The sequence below is a fragment of the Xyrauchen texanus genome, chromosome 21, assembly GCF_025860055.1.
Source record: "Xyrauchen texanus isolate HMW12.3.18 chromosome 21, RBS_HiC_50CHRs, whole genome shotgun sequence".
NCBI lineage: Eukaryota > Metazoa > Chordata > Actinopteri > Cypriniformes > Catostomidae > Xyrauchen > Xyrauchen texanus.
Genome location: NC_068296.1, coordinates 1,844,977 through 1,863,426, shown reverse-complemented (window position 1 = coordinate 1,863,426; position 18,450 = coordinate 1,844,977). Strand labels below are relative to the sequence as shown.

The 18,450-nt window shown below is 39.8% G+C and overlaps 1 protein-coding gene across 1 annotated transcript in view; it reads left to right on the top strand.

Moving 5' to 3' along the window:
* The window catches only part of LOC127661960 (voltage-dependent calcium channel subunit alpha-2/delta-1), a 144,648-nt gene that overhangs the window by 41,754 nt on the left and 84,444 nt on the right, over positions 1-18,450 (top strand). The window contains exons 4-7 of the mRNA XM_052152953.1: positions 5,458-5,517; positions 9,982-10,017; positions 11,814-11,946; positions 14,731-14,862. Coding sequence (XP_052008913.1) covers positions 5,458-5,517; positions 9,982-10,017; positions 11,814-11,946; positions 14,731-14,862 — 361 coding nt within the window. The remainder of the gene's footprint in view (positions 1-5,457; positions 5,518-9,981; positions 10,018-11,813; positions 11,947-14,730; positions 14,863-18,450) is intronic.

Here is an 18,450-nt window from a genome sequence, read left to right as displayed (position 1 = left end):
GTCTTCCCACATCTTCAATCAAAATAAAAGTTCCTTTTTTCCTTCCCATTATTTTCCAGTGGCAGATCCTATTGTTCTAAAAGATGAATCCTTTCTTTCTTTCTTTCTTTCTGTATGTCCTTCCTTCCCTCCTTTCTTTTTCTTAATTTCTTTCTTCCTTCCATCCTTCCTTCCTTTTTTCCTTGCACTGATTCTTTCTTACTTTCCTTCCGTCCTTTCTGTTTCTTTTCGGTATTTCTATTTCCTTCCTTTATTTATTTTTTCTTCATTCCATCCTTTCTATGTCCTTCTTTCCTTCCTTCCTTTTCTTTCCTTCACACTTTCTTTCTTATTTTCCTTTTTGCCATTTTTCTATTTCCTTCCTTCCTTTCTTTCTTTTTTCTAAATTTCTTCCTTTCTTCCTTCCATCCTTTCTGTTTCCTTCCAGTATTTCTATTTCCTTCCTTTCTTTTTTCTTCCATCCTTTATTTCTATCTTTCATTTACATTTATTCTTTTGGCAGCCGCTTTTATCCAAAGCGACTTACAAAAGAGGAAGTACATCAGCGAATCATCTTAAGGAGACAGTGGTACAAAAAGTGCCATATTACAGAGTTTCACTATCATCATAATAGTATACAAAACAGATTTAAGTGCAACAAGAAATGTAAGTAATTTTTTTTTTTTTTAGTGACCGGTTAAGTGCTTTTGGAAAAGATGTCTTTTTAGCCGTTTTTTGAAGATAGAGAGTGAGTTAGCTTCCCAGATTGAGTTGGGAAGGTCATTCCACCACCGTGGTATGATGAAACTGAATGTCCGGGAAAGTGTTTTGGTGCCTCTTTGTTTTGGTAGGACAAGGCGACGTTCCTTAGCCGACCGCAGGCTTCTGGTGGGAACGTAGCTCTGCAGAAATGATTTTAGGTATGCTGGAGCAGACCCAGTGACTGTTTTATATGCAGCATCAGAGCCTTGAATTTAATACGTGCATCAACCGGCAGCCAGTGGAGAGAGAGACGAGGAGTGGTGTAACATGTGCTCTCTTAGGCTCATTAAAGACCAGGATCTTTCATCCTCCCTTCGTTATTCCTTCCATTTATTCTTAAGGCTTCCTTACTTTCTTCTGTCCTTCCTGTTGTCTTATTTCCTACCTTAGTTTACCTTAGTTTATTTTTTCCTTCCTTCTGTCCTTCCTTTCTTCCATTCTTTTTCCTTCTTCCTTCCAACCATTATTTAGTTTCTTCTGTCCTACCATTTTTTCTTCCATGCCTTCTTTCTACCTTTCATCCTCTCTTTGTTATTCCTTCTTCCCTTTCTTCCTTTTATTCTTAAGGCTTCCTTACTTTCTTCCAGCATTCCTTTTTTAATTCCTTCCTTCCATACTTTCTGTTTCCTCCCTTCTGTCCTTTTTTTTTCCTTCCAACCTTTTTTCTTAATTTTTGTTGTCTTTTATTTCCTTCCATCCTTTCTACCTTCTAACCTTTCTTCATTTTTCCTCCCTCCTTCCATCATTCCTTCCTTTCTTCCTCACTACCTTTTTTCTTCTGTCCTTCATTCCCTCACTCCCTCCTTTCCTTCCTTCTTTCATTGTTCCTTCTGTATATTGTAACCTGCTACTGTGTTTCTCCTGTGGCGTTTAATCATTATATTTCCAAGATGACATTTTAGAATGATATCTTCTCTCTGAGTGGCTGCTTGTGTTCTCGCACAAATTAGAGATTCTTTCCTTTCAAAAGGAAACTCGAAATAATGGATCGCCCACCTCCATCTTTCATTATCTCTATTCTACGTAATTGATTATTCTGTGTAATGAGTGGAAATTCTTCAGTCTTGGTTTACATTATGAACTTCGTGAACCTTCACTCCTTGAGGACCTCTAAAGAGTGCAGGCCACTAATGAGTCTTTCCTGGAAACGGTTGTTATGGCAGCAGCATGCTGTCGATGCCGCATGGATATATCGACTTGTTGCTGCATCCACAGTGTGGAATAATTGCAGCGTGTTTTTATGAGGGGGAGTGACATGGTATTTTACATTTCTTTGATTTTTATCCCATATTTTATGAGTAAGGTTAGTCTGACCACAGTCTTCCATATTCTGAATAACAAGCTGATCTTTGTGAGCGCCGGGTGCATGTGTAAATGTGTATGTGCCTGAGTGTGAAACTGCGTATTTTTAGTCGTTCCCAGACTGTGCAGAGGAGGTGAGGAGACTGCTGGCTCTCAGCTCAGACTTACTGCTCTTGTGTGTGTGTGTGTGTGTGTGTGTGTGTGTGTGTGTGTGTGTGTGTGTGTGTGTGTGTGTGTGTGTGTGTGTGTGTGTGTGTGTGTGTGTGTGTGTGTGCCCGCCCGACTGTTTTTAAGAGCAGCATCCATAGTATCTGGATAGAAGGATAAACATGCATTTTTCTGATGGTTGTTGTTGTTGTAAAAGTTTCGTCCTTAATTTATTCCTTCTCATTTTCCAGTGGCAGGTCCCATTTTTGTACAAGTTTCTTCCTTTTATTTCCTTCGTTCTTTCTTTCCATCCTTATTTATTTCCTTCCCTACTTAGTTCTTTCCATCCTTCCTTCTTTCTTCCCTCATTTCTTTGTTCTTCATTTATTCATTTCTTCCTTCTGTCCTTTCTATTTCCTTCCTTCCCATTATTTTCCAATGGCAGGTCCTATTGTTCTAAATACTTAATCCTTTGTTCCTTCCTTCCTTCCTGCCTTCCTTTACTTCCTTCCTTCCTCTTTTCCTTCTTCCTTCCTTCCTCCTTTACTTCCTTCCTTCCTCTTTTCCTTCCTCCTTTACTTCATTCCTTCCTCCTTTCCTTCTTCCTTCCTCCTTTCATTCTTCCTTCCTTTCTTCCTCCTTTACTTCCTTCCTCTTTTCCTCCTTTCCTTCTTCCTTTACTTCCTTCCTTACTCTTTTCCTTCTTCCTTCCTTCCTTTACTTCCTTTACTTCCTTCCTCCTTTCCTTCTTCCTTTCCTTCCTTCCTTACTTCTTCCTTTACTTCCTTCCTCCTTCCTTACTTCCTTCCCATTTTGTTCTGTAGCAGGTCCCATTGTTGTAAAAGTTTGCTTCTTTCTTCCTTCTTCCTTTACTTCCTTCCATCTTTCCTTCTTCCTTCCTTTACTTCCTTCCTCCTTTCCTTCTTCCTTTCCTTCCTTCCTTACTTCTTCCTTTACTTCCTTCCTCCTTCCTTACTTCCTTCCCATTTTTTTCTGTAGCAGGTCCCATTATTGTAAGTTTGATCCTTCCTTCCTCCTTTCCTTCTTCCTTTATTCCTTCTTTCCTTCCTTACTTCCTTCCCATTTTTTTCTGTAGCAGGTCCCATTGTTGTAAGTTTGATCCTTCTTTCCTTCTTCCTATACTTCCTTCCTTCCTTCCTTAATTCCTTCCCATTTTTTTCTGTAGCAGGTCCCATTGTTGTAAGTTTGATCCTTCTTTCCTTCTTCCTATACTTCCTTCCTTCCTTCCTTACTTCCTTCCCATTTTTTTCTGTAGCATGTCCCATTGTTGTAAGTTTGATCCTTCCTTCCCTTCTTTCTTCCTTCCCATTTTTTTCAGTAGCAGGTCCCATTATTGTAAGTTTGAACCTTCCTTTAATTATATCCTCCTTTCCTTCCTTCCTTCCTTCTTTCTATCTTTCTTTCTTTCTTTCTTTCCTTCTTCCTTCCTTTCTTCCTTCCCATTTTGTACTGAAGCAGGTCCCATTGTTGTAAAAGCATGATCCATCCTGCCTTCCGTCCTTCCTTCCTCCTTTCCTTCCTTCCTTCTTTCTTTCCTTCCTTCCTTCCTTCACATTTTGTTCTGAAGCAGGTCCCATTATTGTAAGTTTGATCCTTCCTTCCTTTACTTATATCCTCCTTTCCTTCTTCCTTCCCATTTTATTCTTTAGCAGGTCCTATTGTTATAAAAGCTTGATCCATCCTGCCTTCCGTCCCTCCTTCCTCCTTTACTTCCTTCCTCCTTTCCTTCTTCCTTCCTTTCTTCCTTCCCATTTTGTTCTGAAGCAGGTCCCATTGTTGTAAAAGTTTGATCCTTCCTTCCTTTACTTCCTTCCTTCCTCCTTTCCTTCTTCCTTCCTTCCTTTTTCATTTACTTCCTTCTTTCCTTCCTTACTTTTCATTTTTTCTGTAGCAGGTCCCATTGTTGTAAGTTTGATCCTTCCTTCTTCCTTTACTTCCTTCTTTCCTTCATCCTTCCTTACTTCCTTCTCATTTTTGTCTGTAGCATGTCCTGTTGTTGTAAAGGCTTGATCCTTCCTTTTTTCCTTCCTTTCTTCCTGCATTGTTCCAAAGTTTATTAATTCGTTTTTTTTATCCTATCTTTCTTTTTCCTTCTTTCCTTTCTTCCCTATTTCCCTTTTTTTTCTGTCTCGTTGTTTTAAAAGTTTGTTCCTTTCTTTGTTCATTCCTTCTTTTGCCTGTCAGAAACAGGGCAGCCAGAACAAGACTGTTTAATTTTTTCAGGATGTGAATTCAGAGATTATGTGTTGTGTTTTGGCACTATATACAGGGTAGTTGACATTAAACACTTTAGTTATTCCATTGCCAAATCGAGCATTTTTCTGAAGCAAGATAAACATAAATTATGATGAAAGCCACAAGATCGATTTTTAATGAGTAATCCATTATTTTGTGGTCAAAATGACAATGTTTGCCTATGATTTTGGAGCAAAACTACAGGTAAAAAAAAAAACTTTATAAAGGTGTCAGTGCAAGTATTTTATGTTTACACAGAGATTGGTAGATCTATTACTAAAATCAGTTGATTTTAGCACCTCTTGATGCATTATACGCCAATGGTGTGAGTTCAAAAATGGGAAAAAACACTTCTTTGTGTTGTTTTTCCAAAGTTGGAGTGTCTATAACTCCAGAAGTATTAAAGATGTCTTAATGTCCTTTTAGATTCTGGTTCAGAACAAACTTACATTTTTGTATGTTAATTTTTAAGGTCCTATATGGTTAAACCCCAGAGATATGGGGCTCTCAATGTGGCTCCATACCCATTTTCAATGGTCAAAAAACATATTTAGGTCACATGTTATGAAGCTAGTTTTTCTTGTCCAACAAAACAAAAGTCTGAAGTACAAATAATGTTGAAACTAGAAATGCAACTTTAATTATTCACATGAAAACAATAATGTCATTTATATATATATATATATATATATATTGTATTTGTTATAAATTTGTGAAAAACATTGAAATGGTGACGTGTCAGTACCTAAAACAAAATTTTTATCTCAAGCATTGATGGACTCAAACTAATCCTAAATTACCTACTTAATCCTTTTTTTTATTACCTGGAATTAAAGCTCAGTTAATGCATATCATGTTTAAGGCGGGTGATATTGCATTAGATGACAGTGGTGTCTATTGTTATTACATTTCATTTACCAGTTCATGATCAAAGCTACTTTGATCATAAGTACTTTGATGTAGTAACTCATTAAAATTGTTTATTTTTTGTTGATCTGTTTGTTTTTTTAGACTTTGGCAACTGCAGCAGAGAATTTTCAAATGGAGCATCAATGGAAAGATGAGTTTGAAGTAAGTAACTGCACAAGATTTCTTGTCCATTTACCTAAATATGTTATTTTATTTTATGTGCAATACTCTGAACACGTCCATGATGATGCAAAGCACTCAATGTTGAGCGTTCTACAGCTTTTACTCAAGCGAAACATCATTTCAACTGCATGTTTTATTATCTACTTTCCCTTCTGCCTAAAAGTAGATCCCTCACAAGTAGGCTAGCGTATTGCTCTGTATTTTAGACTAGAAAACTGTATTGACCAATCAGCATCCAGGACTGGAATTATCCATGTTTTTTTTCTTTTTCAATTGTATCAGTTCTCACATCCGTCTTGTACATAAAAGTTTACTCAAGGCAACGGAAGGAATCTCAGATGTCTTTGAATGACTTAAATGCTATTCAAGGATGAAATATGATGTTCTGCAGGTTCCTGATTGGATCATTCCATATGAAGACACCAGCAGTGGGAGAGGTTTTTGAAACTGATAATACCTCGACTCAGTTTCGGTGCTAAATGACTCGTGTGTTAAAACTCATCGATCTGGCCAAGACGTTCCAGGAAATGAAATCAAGATTCATTAAATTAAATGCAATCAAACAAGGGAATTTATGCATTGATTAGCAAATAAATATTCGGAGGCCTCTTCTGACCCCAGAGTGTGCGCGCGTGTGTGTGCATGTGTGCGTGCATGTGTCTGTGCGTGTGTGTGCACGTGTGCATGCGTGTGTCTGTGCGTGTGTGTACGCCTGTCTGTGTGCTTGTGCGTGCGTTTGTGTGTGCGTGTGTGTGTGTGTGTGTATTTGTGTGCATGTGTATGTGAGTGTGAGTGTGAGTGTGTGCGTGACTGTGAGTGTGACTGTGTGTGTGTGTGTGTGAGAGAGAGAGAGAGAGAGAGAGAGGAGAGAGAGAGAGAGTTTGTGTGTGTGTGAGAGTGTGTGTTAATGAGTGCGTGTGTGTGTTAGTGAGTAAGTGAGTGTGTGTGTGTGAGAGTGTGTGTTACTGAGTGCGTGTGTGTGTTAGTAAGTGAGTGCGTGTGTGTGTGTGTGTGTGTGTGTGTGTGTTAGTAAGTGATTGTGTGTGTGTGAGAGAGAGAGTGTGTTAGTGAGTGTGTGTGTGTGTGTGTGTGTGTGTGTGTGTGTGTGTGTTAGTGAGTAAGTGTGTGTGTGAGAGAGAGAGAGAGAGAGAGTGTGTTAGTGGAGTGCGTGTGTGTGTTAGTGAGTGAGTGCGGAGTGAGGAGTGAATGTGTGTGTGTGTTAGTGTGTGCTTGTGTGTCTGTGTGTGTGTGTGTGTGTGTGTGTTAGTGAGGAGTGAGTGTGTGTGTTAGTGTGTGCGTGTGTGTGTGTGAGAGAGAGGGAGAGAGTGTGTGTATGTGTGTGTATGTGTTAGTGAGGAGTGAGTGTGTGAGAGAGTGTGTTAGTGAGTGTGTGTGTGTGTTTGTGAGTGCGTGTGCATGTGTGTGTGTGTGTGTGTGTGAGAGAGAGAGAGAGAGTGTGTGTGTTAGTGAGTGCGTGTGTTTGTGAGTGTGTGTGCGTGTGTGAGTGTGAGTGTGTGTGTGTGTGTGAGAGAGAGAGAGAGAGTGTGGGTTAGTGAGTGCGTGTGTGTGTTTGTGAGTATGTGTGTGCGTGTGTGAGTGTGTGTGTGTGTGTGTGTGAGAGAGAGAGAGTGTGTGTTAGTGAGTGCGTGTGTGTGTTTGTGAGTGTGTGTGTACATGTGTGTGCGTGTGTGAGAGAGAGAGAGAGAGTGTGTGTTAGTGAGTGCGTGTGTGTGTTTGTGAGTGTGTGTGTGTGTGTGTGTTAGTGAGTGCGTGTGTGTGTTTGTGTGTGTGTTAGTGTGTGTGTGTGAGAGAGAGAGAGAGAGAGAGTGTGTGTGTTAGTGAATGTGTGTGTGTGTGTGTGTGTGTGTGTGTGTGTGTGTGTGTGTGTGTGTGTGTGTGAGAGAGAGAGTGTGTGTTAGTGAGTGCGTGTGTGTGTGTACATGTGTGTGCGTGTATGAGTGTGTGTGTGTGTGTGTGTGTGTGAGAGAGAGAGTGTGTTAGTGAGTGCGTGTGTGTGTTTGTGAGTGTGTGTGCGTGCGTGCGTGTGTGTGTGTGTGTGTGCGTGTGTGTGTGAGAGAGAGAGTGTGTGTGTTACTGAGTGCGTGTGTGTGTTTGTGTGTGTGTTAGTGTGTGTGTGAGAGATAGAGAGAGAGTGTGTGTGTTAGTGAGTGTGTGTGTGTGTGTGTGTGTGTGTGCTTTTGTGTGTGTGACGATGAGGAAATGTGTTGCTGCTTAATACTGTGGATATACTTTCACTACCCACACTCTCACAGATGTCTCAAGATTTTATTTCACTGAATACACATTCTGCATATCTCTCGTGGATTCATATTCACTGTAGACACACACTAACACACCATATGTTCTGAACGACTAATTCACCTGATTCCAACAAAGCTGATATTCCAGAGCTGTGAAACATCAGCAGGTTATTATAACTTCCAGCTTTCTTTGGCTCTCCCTGATACACTCATGCATACTTGCAAGTTAACTACAACGCAAATGTTCAGTGAGTGCATAGGAACTGTGCCAGCAGTACTTGTAAATGTACAGGTTAGCACAGTTATTAGTAAGCGCAAGTTCTGCTATTCCGAAAGTAAAAGAAAAAATTGTATATGAATATTAACTATAAATCATGTGACAATAAAACCAAGAGCACCCCTTTGGAACCTCATGACTGTGTGTAGTTGAAATATATATATATATCACCTGACCTGATCAAAATTTGCATAGAAATGTAAACATATATGGAGTAACCCTGAGAAAACTCAATGAAAGGTGTAACAGTTAAAGGACGGGCAAGGAGGAGGCGGGAACCGGCTGAACATAAGGTTTAATGGTAAACTTAAAACCAGCATAAACAAACGTGCAGCATGGCCGTGTGCATCTGTCTCTCTCGGACCAGCCCTTATCTCGCTCTCTCCCGCTGATCAGCTGATTAACGCCGGCCACGCCCTCCTCCTCACCGGTCTGACTAACTCCCCCGACATCTCTGGGAGTGAGATGCTACCCTTCCGGCCGTTCTGTCAGCCGGGGGTCCACCCCACCCCCTGTGAACCTGGGGGAGAGATGAGGGGAGGCGTGGGGAGAAGGAAAGGCTGAGCGGAGACATGGCGAAAGAGAGAGAGAGAGAGAGAGAGAGAGAGAGAGTAGAACTTGCTCACCGGCTCCCGGATACGCTGTTGCCCGGTGCTCAAATGCTCCTCGGCCTTCTGGTGGATATCAGCTCGCACCTCCCCCGGCAGACGGCAGTGCTTCCTCTTGCTCTCGGTGGCCGGCAGTGACCCCTCCGTCTCCAGGCAGACTGCTGCGACTGGTCCGCTGGCGGATGGCAGCAGCAAGGACTCCACAATAGCGCATCCATCGTCCCTCCCAGGTTTGGGCACCACTGTAACAGTATAAGGTCTAGCAAGGCGGGAAACAGCTCAACATAAACTTTAATGATATAAATGAACTTAAAACAACATAACACATAAACAAACAGACACACATGCAACGCGGTCACATGCGTCTCTCTCTCGAACCGTTGTCTCCGTCTGCCCCTTATGATGCCTCCATCGTGGTCATGCCCTCCTCCTCGTCAAAAAAACATTTTAATAATTCGCTGCCCTTTTCTGCATGTCGCGGCGCTGGTCCGTTCTGCATAACATGGTGGCTCATTTTAGCCTATCGCGTCCGTTTCATGGCCGACACACCGACCCGCTTGGTTCTCCCGATGGCCAGTCTGCCCCTGATTGGCCCCAAAGCGTGTCAGCCCACTGGGAAAATGTCCGGTATGCCAGATTACCAGTCCAGCCCTGGCGGTTACTTATCTCCATCCGGGTCTCAGTCACCTCCGCTTCTGAGACCGTCAATCCGCGCATCTTATCACGTGACACCGCGAGGAGGTTACCCCATGTGACTCTACCCTCCCTAGCAACTGAGACAATTTGGTTGCTAAGGAGACCTGACTGGAGTCACTCAGCACGCCCTGGATTCAAACTCGCGACTCCAGGTGTGATAGCGTCAATACTCGCTGAGATACACAGACCCTAAGAATATACATTTGAGTCAAGCATATCAATACGTTTTATCAGGATTACTCAATTTGACCTGAACACAACTTCGTAAAAATGTCAAAATATTTATATTTACTAATATAACAAAAATAATATATTTTGTATTATTTCACACACATTCTTGAGGGTCTTAAGAGGTCCTTGTTGTTTTCTGGTTTGTCACATGATGATGATCCATATACATGCACCTGTAAATAATGCACAATAAAACAATGAATGTGCATAAAAAAGTAAATGGGGTCAGATTTGATGCTGTTCTATAGTGACATCATGGAAACAAGTTTTCATCTGCCCCAGTTGTTCGGCAGTAAATCATGTTTCTGTTCTATCCTGAATCCAAGCTTTTCTCAAAGTGGGCTTCTCTTCTTGTTCCCTCTCTCTGCAGGAGGAGGATATAGTTTACTTCAATGCCAAGGATAATGTGAGTATATGATTCAACCCTCTTCAAAGAAGCACTCAGCGTTTCTCAAGCACAGATTCTTCATCGTGCATATGTATGAGTTATTTAAAGCAGTCAGAGATGATGGAGAAATATCGTCTCTTGACCTGCACTCTGTAGGGGACTCTTTTACTGTGCACTATATATCACAACTGCCAATTAGAGCAAGCATAAAGACACCTAAAGTACAAGCAGTCCGACTGTTATTTGGGATGAACGATACATCATATGTGTGCCGATACAGATAGTTTCGTGGTTTTGCTGCTGAAGCAAAGCACTGATAATTGAGGACGCATCTACAAAAGAAATGTAATTATAAATGTATTCTTTACGTCTCTACATCGTCTCAGTTATAAACAAAAGCACATTTAGAACTCAAACTGCGTTTATCTCGCATGAACGCTTTAGCTGTAACAAAACACAGATTTAAGCGAATAGTTTTAAATTAAAATTCTATCAGTGCAAATTGTACGAATTGCAAACCATGTGCCAATGTGCGATATTAAATAATTGATACCGATGACTGGTCGATACATCAGCTAATTGTTATTATGTTGATGCCGAATTGGCAAGAATTGTTATTTTTTTTATTTTGATATTGATATTTTATATAATCCTTGTAAATTGTATTTATTTACTATTATTTGTTTGCATATATGAGATTTTGATGGGTTTTGATTAGATTATATCGGCTTTACCGATTAATCGGTGCCGATAGTTGCTTTTTTGGAACGATCATCGGCATAAAACTATGTTTTTTCACCATTTAATAATTTCAAAATAAGAGTCCCCCGGTGTGTTTCGGGCTTGTTTATATATAAAAGTCCCGCATTATGGACCAAATCGTAATCTTATTTTTGGCTGAATAAAAACTGAATCTGTGATTTTATTAATTTTGGACTTGTTGTCTTTGCCTGTCATAGTAAAGAAAGAATGAAATGTATTTATTTTTACAATCTATAAATTAATTAGAAAAACTATCGGCCGAATAATCGATTATCGGCCGTTCCCACCGCCGTAGTTATAGTATCGGCCAAATCCACTGTCGGTCGACCTCTAGTACGAATTGCAAACAATTGGGTCAGATTATTTTATTTTGACTAAATATTATGTAAATTAAATGTTCATTGAATTTTTGATTGCTTGTGTATATCTTATTCTTAAAGGAATATTCCGGAATAAACTGAAGTTAAGTTCAGTGGACAGCATTTGTGGCATAATGTTGATTACTTAATGCACAGTGGAAGTCAATGGAGCCAATTTTTGGAGGGTTTAAAGTCAGAAATGTGACGCTTATAATTTCATAAAAGTGCTTGCATTAATTATTCTGTAAAAAGTTGTTTATGACCTGTAAAGTTGATTAAATCATCGTTTTATGGTCGTTTTGGGCGTCACGGTAAATGGTAAAGGGTCTGCACTTATATAGCGCCTTTATTAACCTTAGCGGTTACCAACGTGATTTGTGGAGGCGTGTGGGCTGGCCCGCCAACCCTGCGATTAGTGGACAACCCGCTCTACCAACTGAGCCACAGCCGCCCCGACACTGCCGCTGTGTTGTGTTGTCATTGGCAACCAAGCAGGGACGGATTATGACTTGCAAAGGCCCTGGGGCCAATTATCTCCAAGGGCCCGCCTCCACCCAAAAGTTGCTGAGCGGGGGTGCGGGGTGGGGGTGTTTGTTGTTCATGACCAAAAGATGTTTGGTGGGGGTGGGTGGGGTCACCAAACAGCTGATCTGCTGTTCCTGTGGTGTGATTTCATGATTCTTTCTCCTACAGCTGGAATCCAATGAAACCGAAGGACGGAAAAACCGGATCAAACCTGAATTTAAAGAAGACCCGTCATTCAAAAACCGCTTCACTTCCTACAACCACACGGCTGTGCATATCCCCACAGATATATATGACGGCTGTAAGTATCTCCTCCTCTCCACAGACACACTGAGGTGATGAAAGTGAGTCGTAGTTCAGATATTTGTGTGTTTCTCAATGTTATATATGTTGATAGCTGTTTGTTCAGTCTGCAGCGTCTCAGCGGCCCTGATGGGATAATGTCTGGATCTTGAGATTTAGACGTCCCTCCTCTATTGACCTTTACATACACACTCCCATGCACATACTAAACGCACACACACGCACGACACGTGCCAGACAAGTGAATTAGGTAATTACTGGCGCCCTTTAGTAATTGTGTATTTGTGAAGTAATACAAATATAATTGTGATAAGCTTTGAGAATAAAGTTATACAATATGGAGGATATTTGTGCAGCTATCATTATGAGGACTCTCCATAGACATAATGACTGTATGAACTATAGATTCTGTCCCCTAACACTCACACAACCCCTAAACCTAACCCTCACAAAAAACTTTCTGCATTTTTACATTTTCATGTTTTTTTTTTTTTGAGATTTGAATTATGGGCACACTAGAAATGTCCTCATAAACCACATTTATAGTATAATGCCCTTGTGATTACCAGTTTGTAACATAACAAATCCTCGTAAACCACTTAAATATGCACACACACACACACACACACACATACACACACACACACATACACACACACACACACACACACACACACACACATACATACACACACATACACACAAATACACACATACACACACACACATACATACACACACACACACACACATATACACAAAAATACACACACACACACACACTCACACATTTACACACACACACACACACACACACACACACACTGGCAGATGTGGCTGCTGCACCTGTAATTTAAGAAGGACATTTCTTCATTGTTTGTTGTGTAATTGTTTAGTATTTTATACAATTATGTGTGTGTCATTTCCTAATCCTTTATGTCTAAGTGGAAAGAGTTAGGTTTTTTTTACTGGTGAAAAAAATACATAAATTATGATAATATTAAAATCAAAATATTAAATTGTATATTAAATTGGATTCATATTTACTGAATAGTCCATTTTGTAGAGGGGGTAAAAATGACAATTTTCAGCTTTGATTTTGGAGCAAAACTACAGGTCAAACACAGAACATCCATATCACACAACTCATATGTAACTGCTCGTAAACCTGAATGAGATTACACAAGTCAATAAAGTCTTACTTTTCTAACTCTTCCTCTCACAAAGCTGTCAAGAAGACTTGACGTATTGCGCATTAGTCATATGGACTGCTTAAAGGACACTTTTTTTGGTGCTTTTAGTCATTTTTGGAGCTTGAAAGCATAACGCGGAGGCTCATTATCACTCATCGCGGCCCATTCGGCCCTTTTCACAGCCGACCCACCAGACCACTCCTTTCTCCTGATGGCCAGTCCTCCCCTGATCGGCCCCAAAGTGCGTCGGCCCACCGGGAAAATGCCCTGTATGCCAGATTACCAGTCCAGCCCAATCCTTCGGTCAATGATCGGTCTGGAGAAACCACGCCTCTTTTTCCCTTGCTCAGCTCTGCCCTCCCACCTCTGCTGCACGCCAGACAATCAAATTAAAGTTATGGTTGTTATAACACTGAATTTTTCATACTTCATTACAATAATTGTTGACATGCAGGCTGTTTTCTCACTTGATTAGCATAATCTCGACGAGCACTTGTGACTGCCTATCAGTACGCAGCTTTTTCAGAGGCATGATAATGATATGTTTCCATGGTTCCCTCAGTGATGACGTAATAAAGCTTGTTTGTGGCTGAAGAGATGAGGAGCACTGAATTACTGTTAACAGCGCTTGACATGAGTGTAAATCACGCCTCTCTTAATTTCATTTTTCCGGACTGTACAAGTCACCAAATGCACATGACCGCCGTATATGACGGCGTTTTAATGCTAATGTGATTCAAGGCTGATGGGAGATTTTGGTTGGACAGCACATTTGTGTGATTGAGAAAATAATAATGAGCTGATTTAATTCAAATTCTTTCACAATTGTGTATTTTAGCACAACTGGAAAGCTTTTCAGGGGTTTTAAAAATGTGGGAACTTTCTTTTGAAGGCTGAATATATATATATAATGCATCATAAATGCATTAGTAATGTCTCATAATCTGTTATAACTTCTCATAAATAATTTTAACAACAGTTATAAGTACATTATAAGACTTCCCCTATTCATAGTTATACTTTAGAGTATAATGTGTTATAACACACATCCAGTTTTATCTGCACATGTTATAATGTGTTAAATATATATGTGTAATATATATATATATAAGGTAATCTTTACGTAAAGTGACAAAAGTAATGTCTTCTTATAAACATCTATAAGATATGTTTAAGTGGTTATAACACATTATAAGTCATGCTGGATGTTATAAACATTACACATGCACAAAATATAAAATAACACACATTTAATGTATATTTTGAGATATTATGTAAAACACGTGTAAAGCTACAAAGTTCAAATACATCAGAAACTCTAAATATGTCTGTTGATCACATGTAGCCAATAATAATCAAACTGACTCTATACTGAACTCTATTCAATAAACTTTAATGTTTGTGCAACTTATTTATAAATAACATGATATAAGTTTGACTTGTAATGTTTTTTATGTTATAAGTTTATGTTATTATCAACATAAATTGAGGTCTTCATTTCTGTTTACTATGTTCAACCGAGGTCATAAGAACCAGTTCTGCTGTAGATTAAATAGCTAACATTGTATGTATCTTCCTGTATATTTCAGCTACTATTGTGTTGAATGAGTTAAATTGGACGGAGGCGTTGGAGGACGTCTTTAAGAAGAACAGAGATGAGGATCCGACACTACTGTGGCAAGTGTTCGGCAGCGCGACTGGATTAGCTCGCTATTACCCAGGTAAATATGTGTCGAGGGTGCTCACTAAAAGTTTATTGTGTTCACTGATAGCGTTGTTTGTTTGTGTGCGCTGTCTGCGTTGTTTTAGCACCTGATTCACTCAATGGATTATGCAAATCAGGTAACCGTGCAAAACGATTTAAAAAATCAAAAATAGCGCAGTTTCTCAGCATCATTCACCCTCATTTTTATAACCAGTGCCTTCCTAAAAAACACTTTCAATGAGAAAAAATACATTTAATAAAACGACATACAGACAGATAGATAGATAGATAGATAGATAGATAGATAGATAGATAGATAGATAGATAGATAGACAGACGGACGGACGGACGGACGGACGGACGGGCGGACAGACAGACGAACAGATAGACAGATGGATTGACAGATATACAGACAGACAGACAGACAGACAGACAGATAGATGGACAGACGGATAGACAGACTGACAGACAGACAGATAGACAGACAGACAGATAGACAGACAGACAGATAGATGGACAGATGGATAGACAGACTGACTGACAGACAGACAGACAGAAAGATAGACAAACAGACAGACAGACAGACAGATAGATGGACAGACAGATAGACAGACAGACAGATAGATGGACAGATGGATAGACAGACTGACAGACAGACAGAAAGATAGACAGATGGACAGACAGACTGACAGACAGACAGACAGACAGAAATATAGACAAACAGACAGACAGACAGATAGATGGACAGATGGACAGACACATAGATAGACAGACAGATAGAAAGACAGATGGACGGATTGACAGACAGACAGATAGACAGACAGCTGGATAGACGGACAGACGGCGGACGGACGGACGGACGGATGGATGGACAGACAGACTGACAGACAGAAAGATGGATGGACGGACAGATGGACAGACAGATAGATAGACAGACAGACAGACAGATAGATAGACAGGCAGAAAGACAGACAGCTTGGTTTTGCTAGTTTGTTTTGCTTGTCTGTCTATCACAGATTTGGTGACTGTAGATTGAAAGATTTGGCAGTAAATTTAGTCTGATAATTTGAATGGGAGTCAGAGGGAAATTGGTTCTGTTCGGACGTCCGCTATGGGAAGACCGTAATTTAGATTTGTTTTCAAAATATATAAGAATCCCTGCTGCCATGATTACTAGAAAACCTGCACAAATGCCATTTAAAAAATAAATAATAATAAAAAATAAATGCATAAATTAATAAAACCTGTTCATACAAATTATAAACAGAATTCTTTGAATTCTTGACAGTCGTGACGTCATGTAAAATAATAATAATAATAATAAGCAGCATTAAATAATTGCGGCAGGCAATTAAGTGTTTAAATATACCATCCCTCTCTCTCGCTCTCTCTCTCTCTCTCTCTCTCTCTCTCTCTCTCTGTGTGTCTCTAATTGGTAAACATAGTATGTAGTCCCAGCTCAAATTACCCCAAATTTTCATAACAAATTGTAATATCAAATATCGCAGCAGCTCAGCAGAGGACTTATTGTATTCTTCAGAGCTTTAATGATGACAGAGGAGAGATGTAATGAGGTGGCCAATTCATTTCCATTACTTTCACATTTATAATTGCTAAGCCTTTACTAAAAGTTTGCATATAAATAGTGTATTAGCCACAGTTGAAGCATCGTCTCTTAACAGGTTTGTAGAATTTAGCATTGCTAAAATTAGTCTGTGTTTAAGCATCTAATAAAGCTACATTTTTACATTTTTTGAAGGAAGTATAATGAGTGCATGCTCGTGCAAAAGTTGCCACCTGATGGGTGGTTGCCAGACCGTTGCTATGCAGTTGCTAATGTGTACTAAGTGGTTTTTAGTGCATTTCTATGCCACTGTTATACTTATGGTGGATGCTTGGATAAATAAAAAATAAATTAAAAATAGACTAGTTCCTTTCAGAAACTGCAACTGAGTAAATTTTGTGTTGACGCATCAAATCAATCCAAAGCATTAAAAAAATAATTTATCATACTGTCCAAAAACATCTCCAAACAAATAAAAGATAATAATTGTACATAAGAACTAATTACACATGCAAACACAACAATGACTAAAGGTTTGCATAGCATGCAGACATGATTTTAGTCACGAGATTTCACAGAATGAGTGTCATTCTGTGTCATTTGAGTCATCATTGATTCCGTGTCGTGTATTTGGCGCCATCTCCTGGTGGTCATATGTAACATTGTGCTTCATGTGGATTATCTAATGATCTATACATCTGATTATCTTATGTGTGGACTCGTTTGAAAGACAATTGCCTCCTCTATGTAATGGTATGTGATGGTTGTGTTCTACTCTTTAAGAGCTTTCCAGCAACATATGGCACATCTTTTTGAAGAATTTGATGTATTTACCGATTACAAATAATATGTACAGTGCAACATTTGTCTGCAAATACCATTCACAAGTACCGAAGTCATCTGTACTGGTAGTCTTCTTCGAGAATGTCTGTTCTGCAGTCTTGACATATGCACACACGTGCAATGATTGGGGCGTGGTTTAGTGTGTCTGAAAGCAAATGTCCATTCATTAAAATTAAGTGAAATATCCAGTATATTTGTTTCTTTTTTAAAGAATAAATAAATGTGTTCAGTATGTTCCGTTTAGACCAAGATTACAGAGATATAATCTAAACTTATTTGCAATGAACTGATTAAATCTTAGTAGACTGGATTAATGAGAAAATGGGGTTTTGCCATCATGGGTAAAAATTGTATTTTATTATATATAAAAACATAAAACACTAATTTCAGGCATGAGGCCGCATGCAAATTTTGTGTCATGCACTTTGGGCTGGACGATAGGACAGTGTAATCGGATGTCAGCGATATCTGACAACCTTCCAATGCCGATTGTGACACAATATCACTGTAATGGTCCTTTTGAATTTGGGGTTATGGATTTGAACAAACGCCTTATTAGAACCATTAATTGCGTCTTTAAAGGAACATGCACATATAGAAAATATCAACGTTCTTGCAGACCTCAGTTCATTATAGCTGGCCGTTTTGTGTTGCAGCCAAATCCCAGTGTCTCAGTGTCTTTAACAGCACTTACAGCTGTGATCAACTCACTGAATGTCAGATCGTTGGATGCCATTTAAGAAGAAACACGTCTCGATAGATGTTCAGCTGTGATGGTCACAAATGAGTACTCTCATTTGCACCAGGTTATATCTCTTAATGGGAACTGCACTGTTAAAGAGAAAAATCGAAGCTGAAATTGTACTGGGGACACTGGGGCTCTTTTTCCACGACTGCAGTCAAGTGCATCGCATTTTGTTGAGGTTCGGTGAGGTCTATCATAAGTCCATGGTTCAGCCAATGGCAGATGAGGTATCCCGTGTTTTACAGTCAGGGCTAGACTGGTAATCTGGCATATCGGGTATTTTCCCGGTCCCGGTCGACGCACTTTGGGGCCAATCAGTGGCGGACTGGCCATTTGGAGAACCGATCGGGCCGGTGGGACGTCCGCAAAACGTGACGAATGGGCCGCGATATGCTCAAATGAGCTGCCATGTTTAGAACGGACCACAAAACGGCGCCGCGATGGTCAGTAAA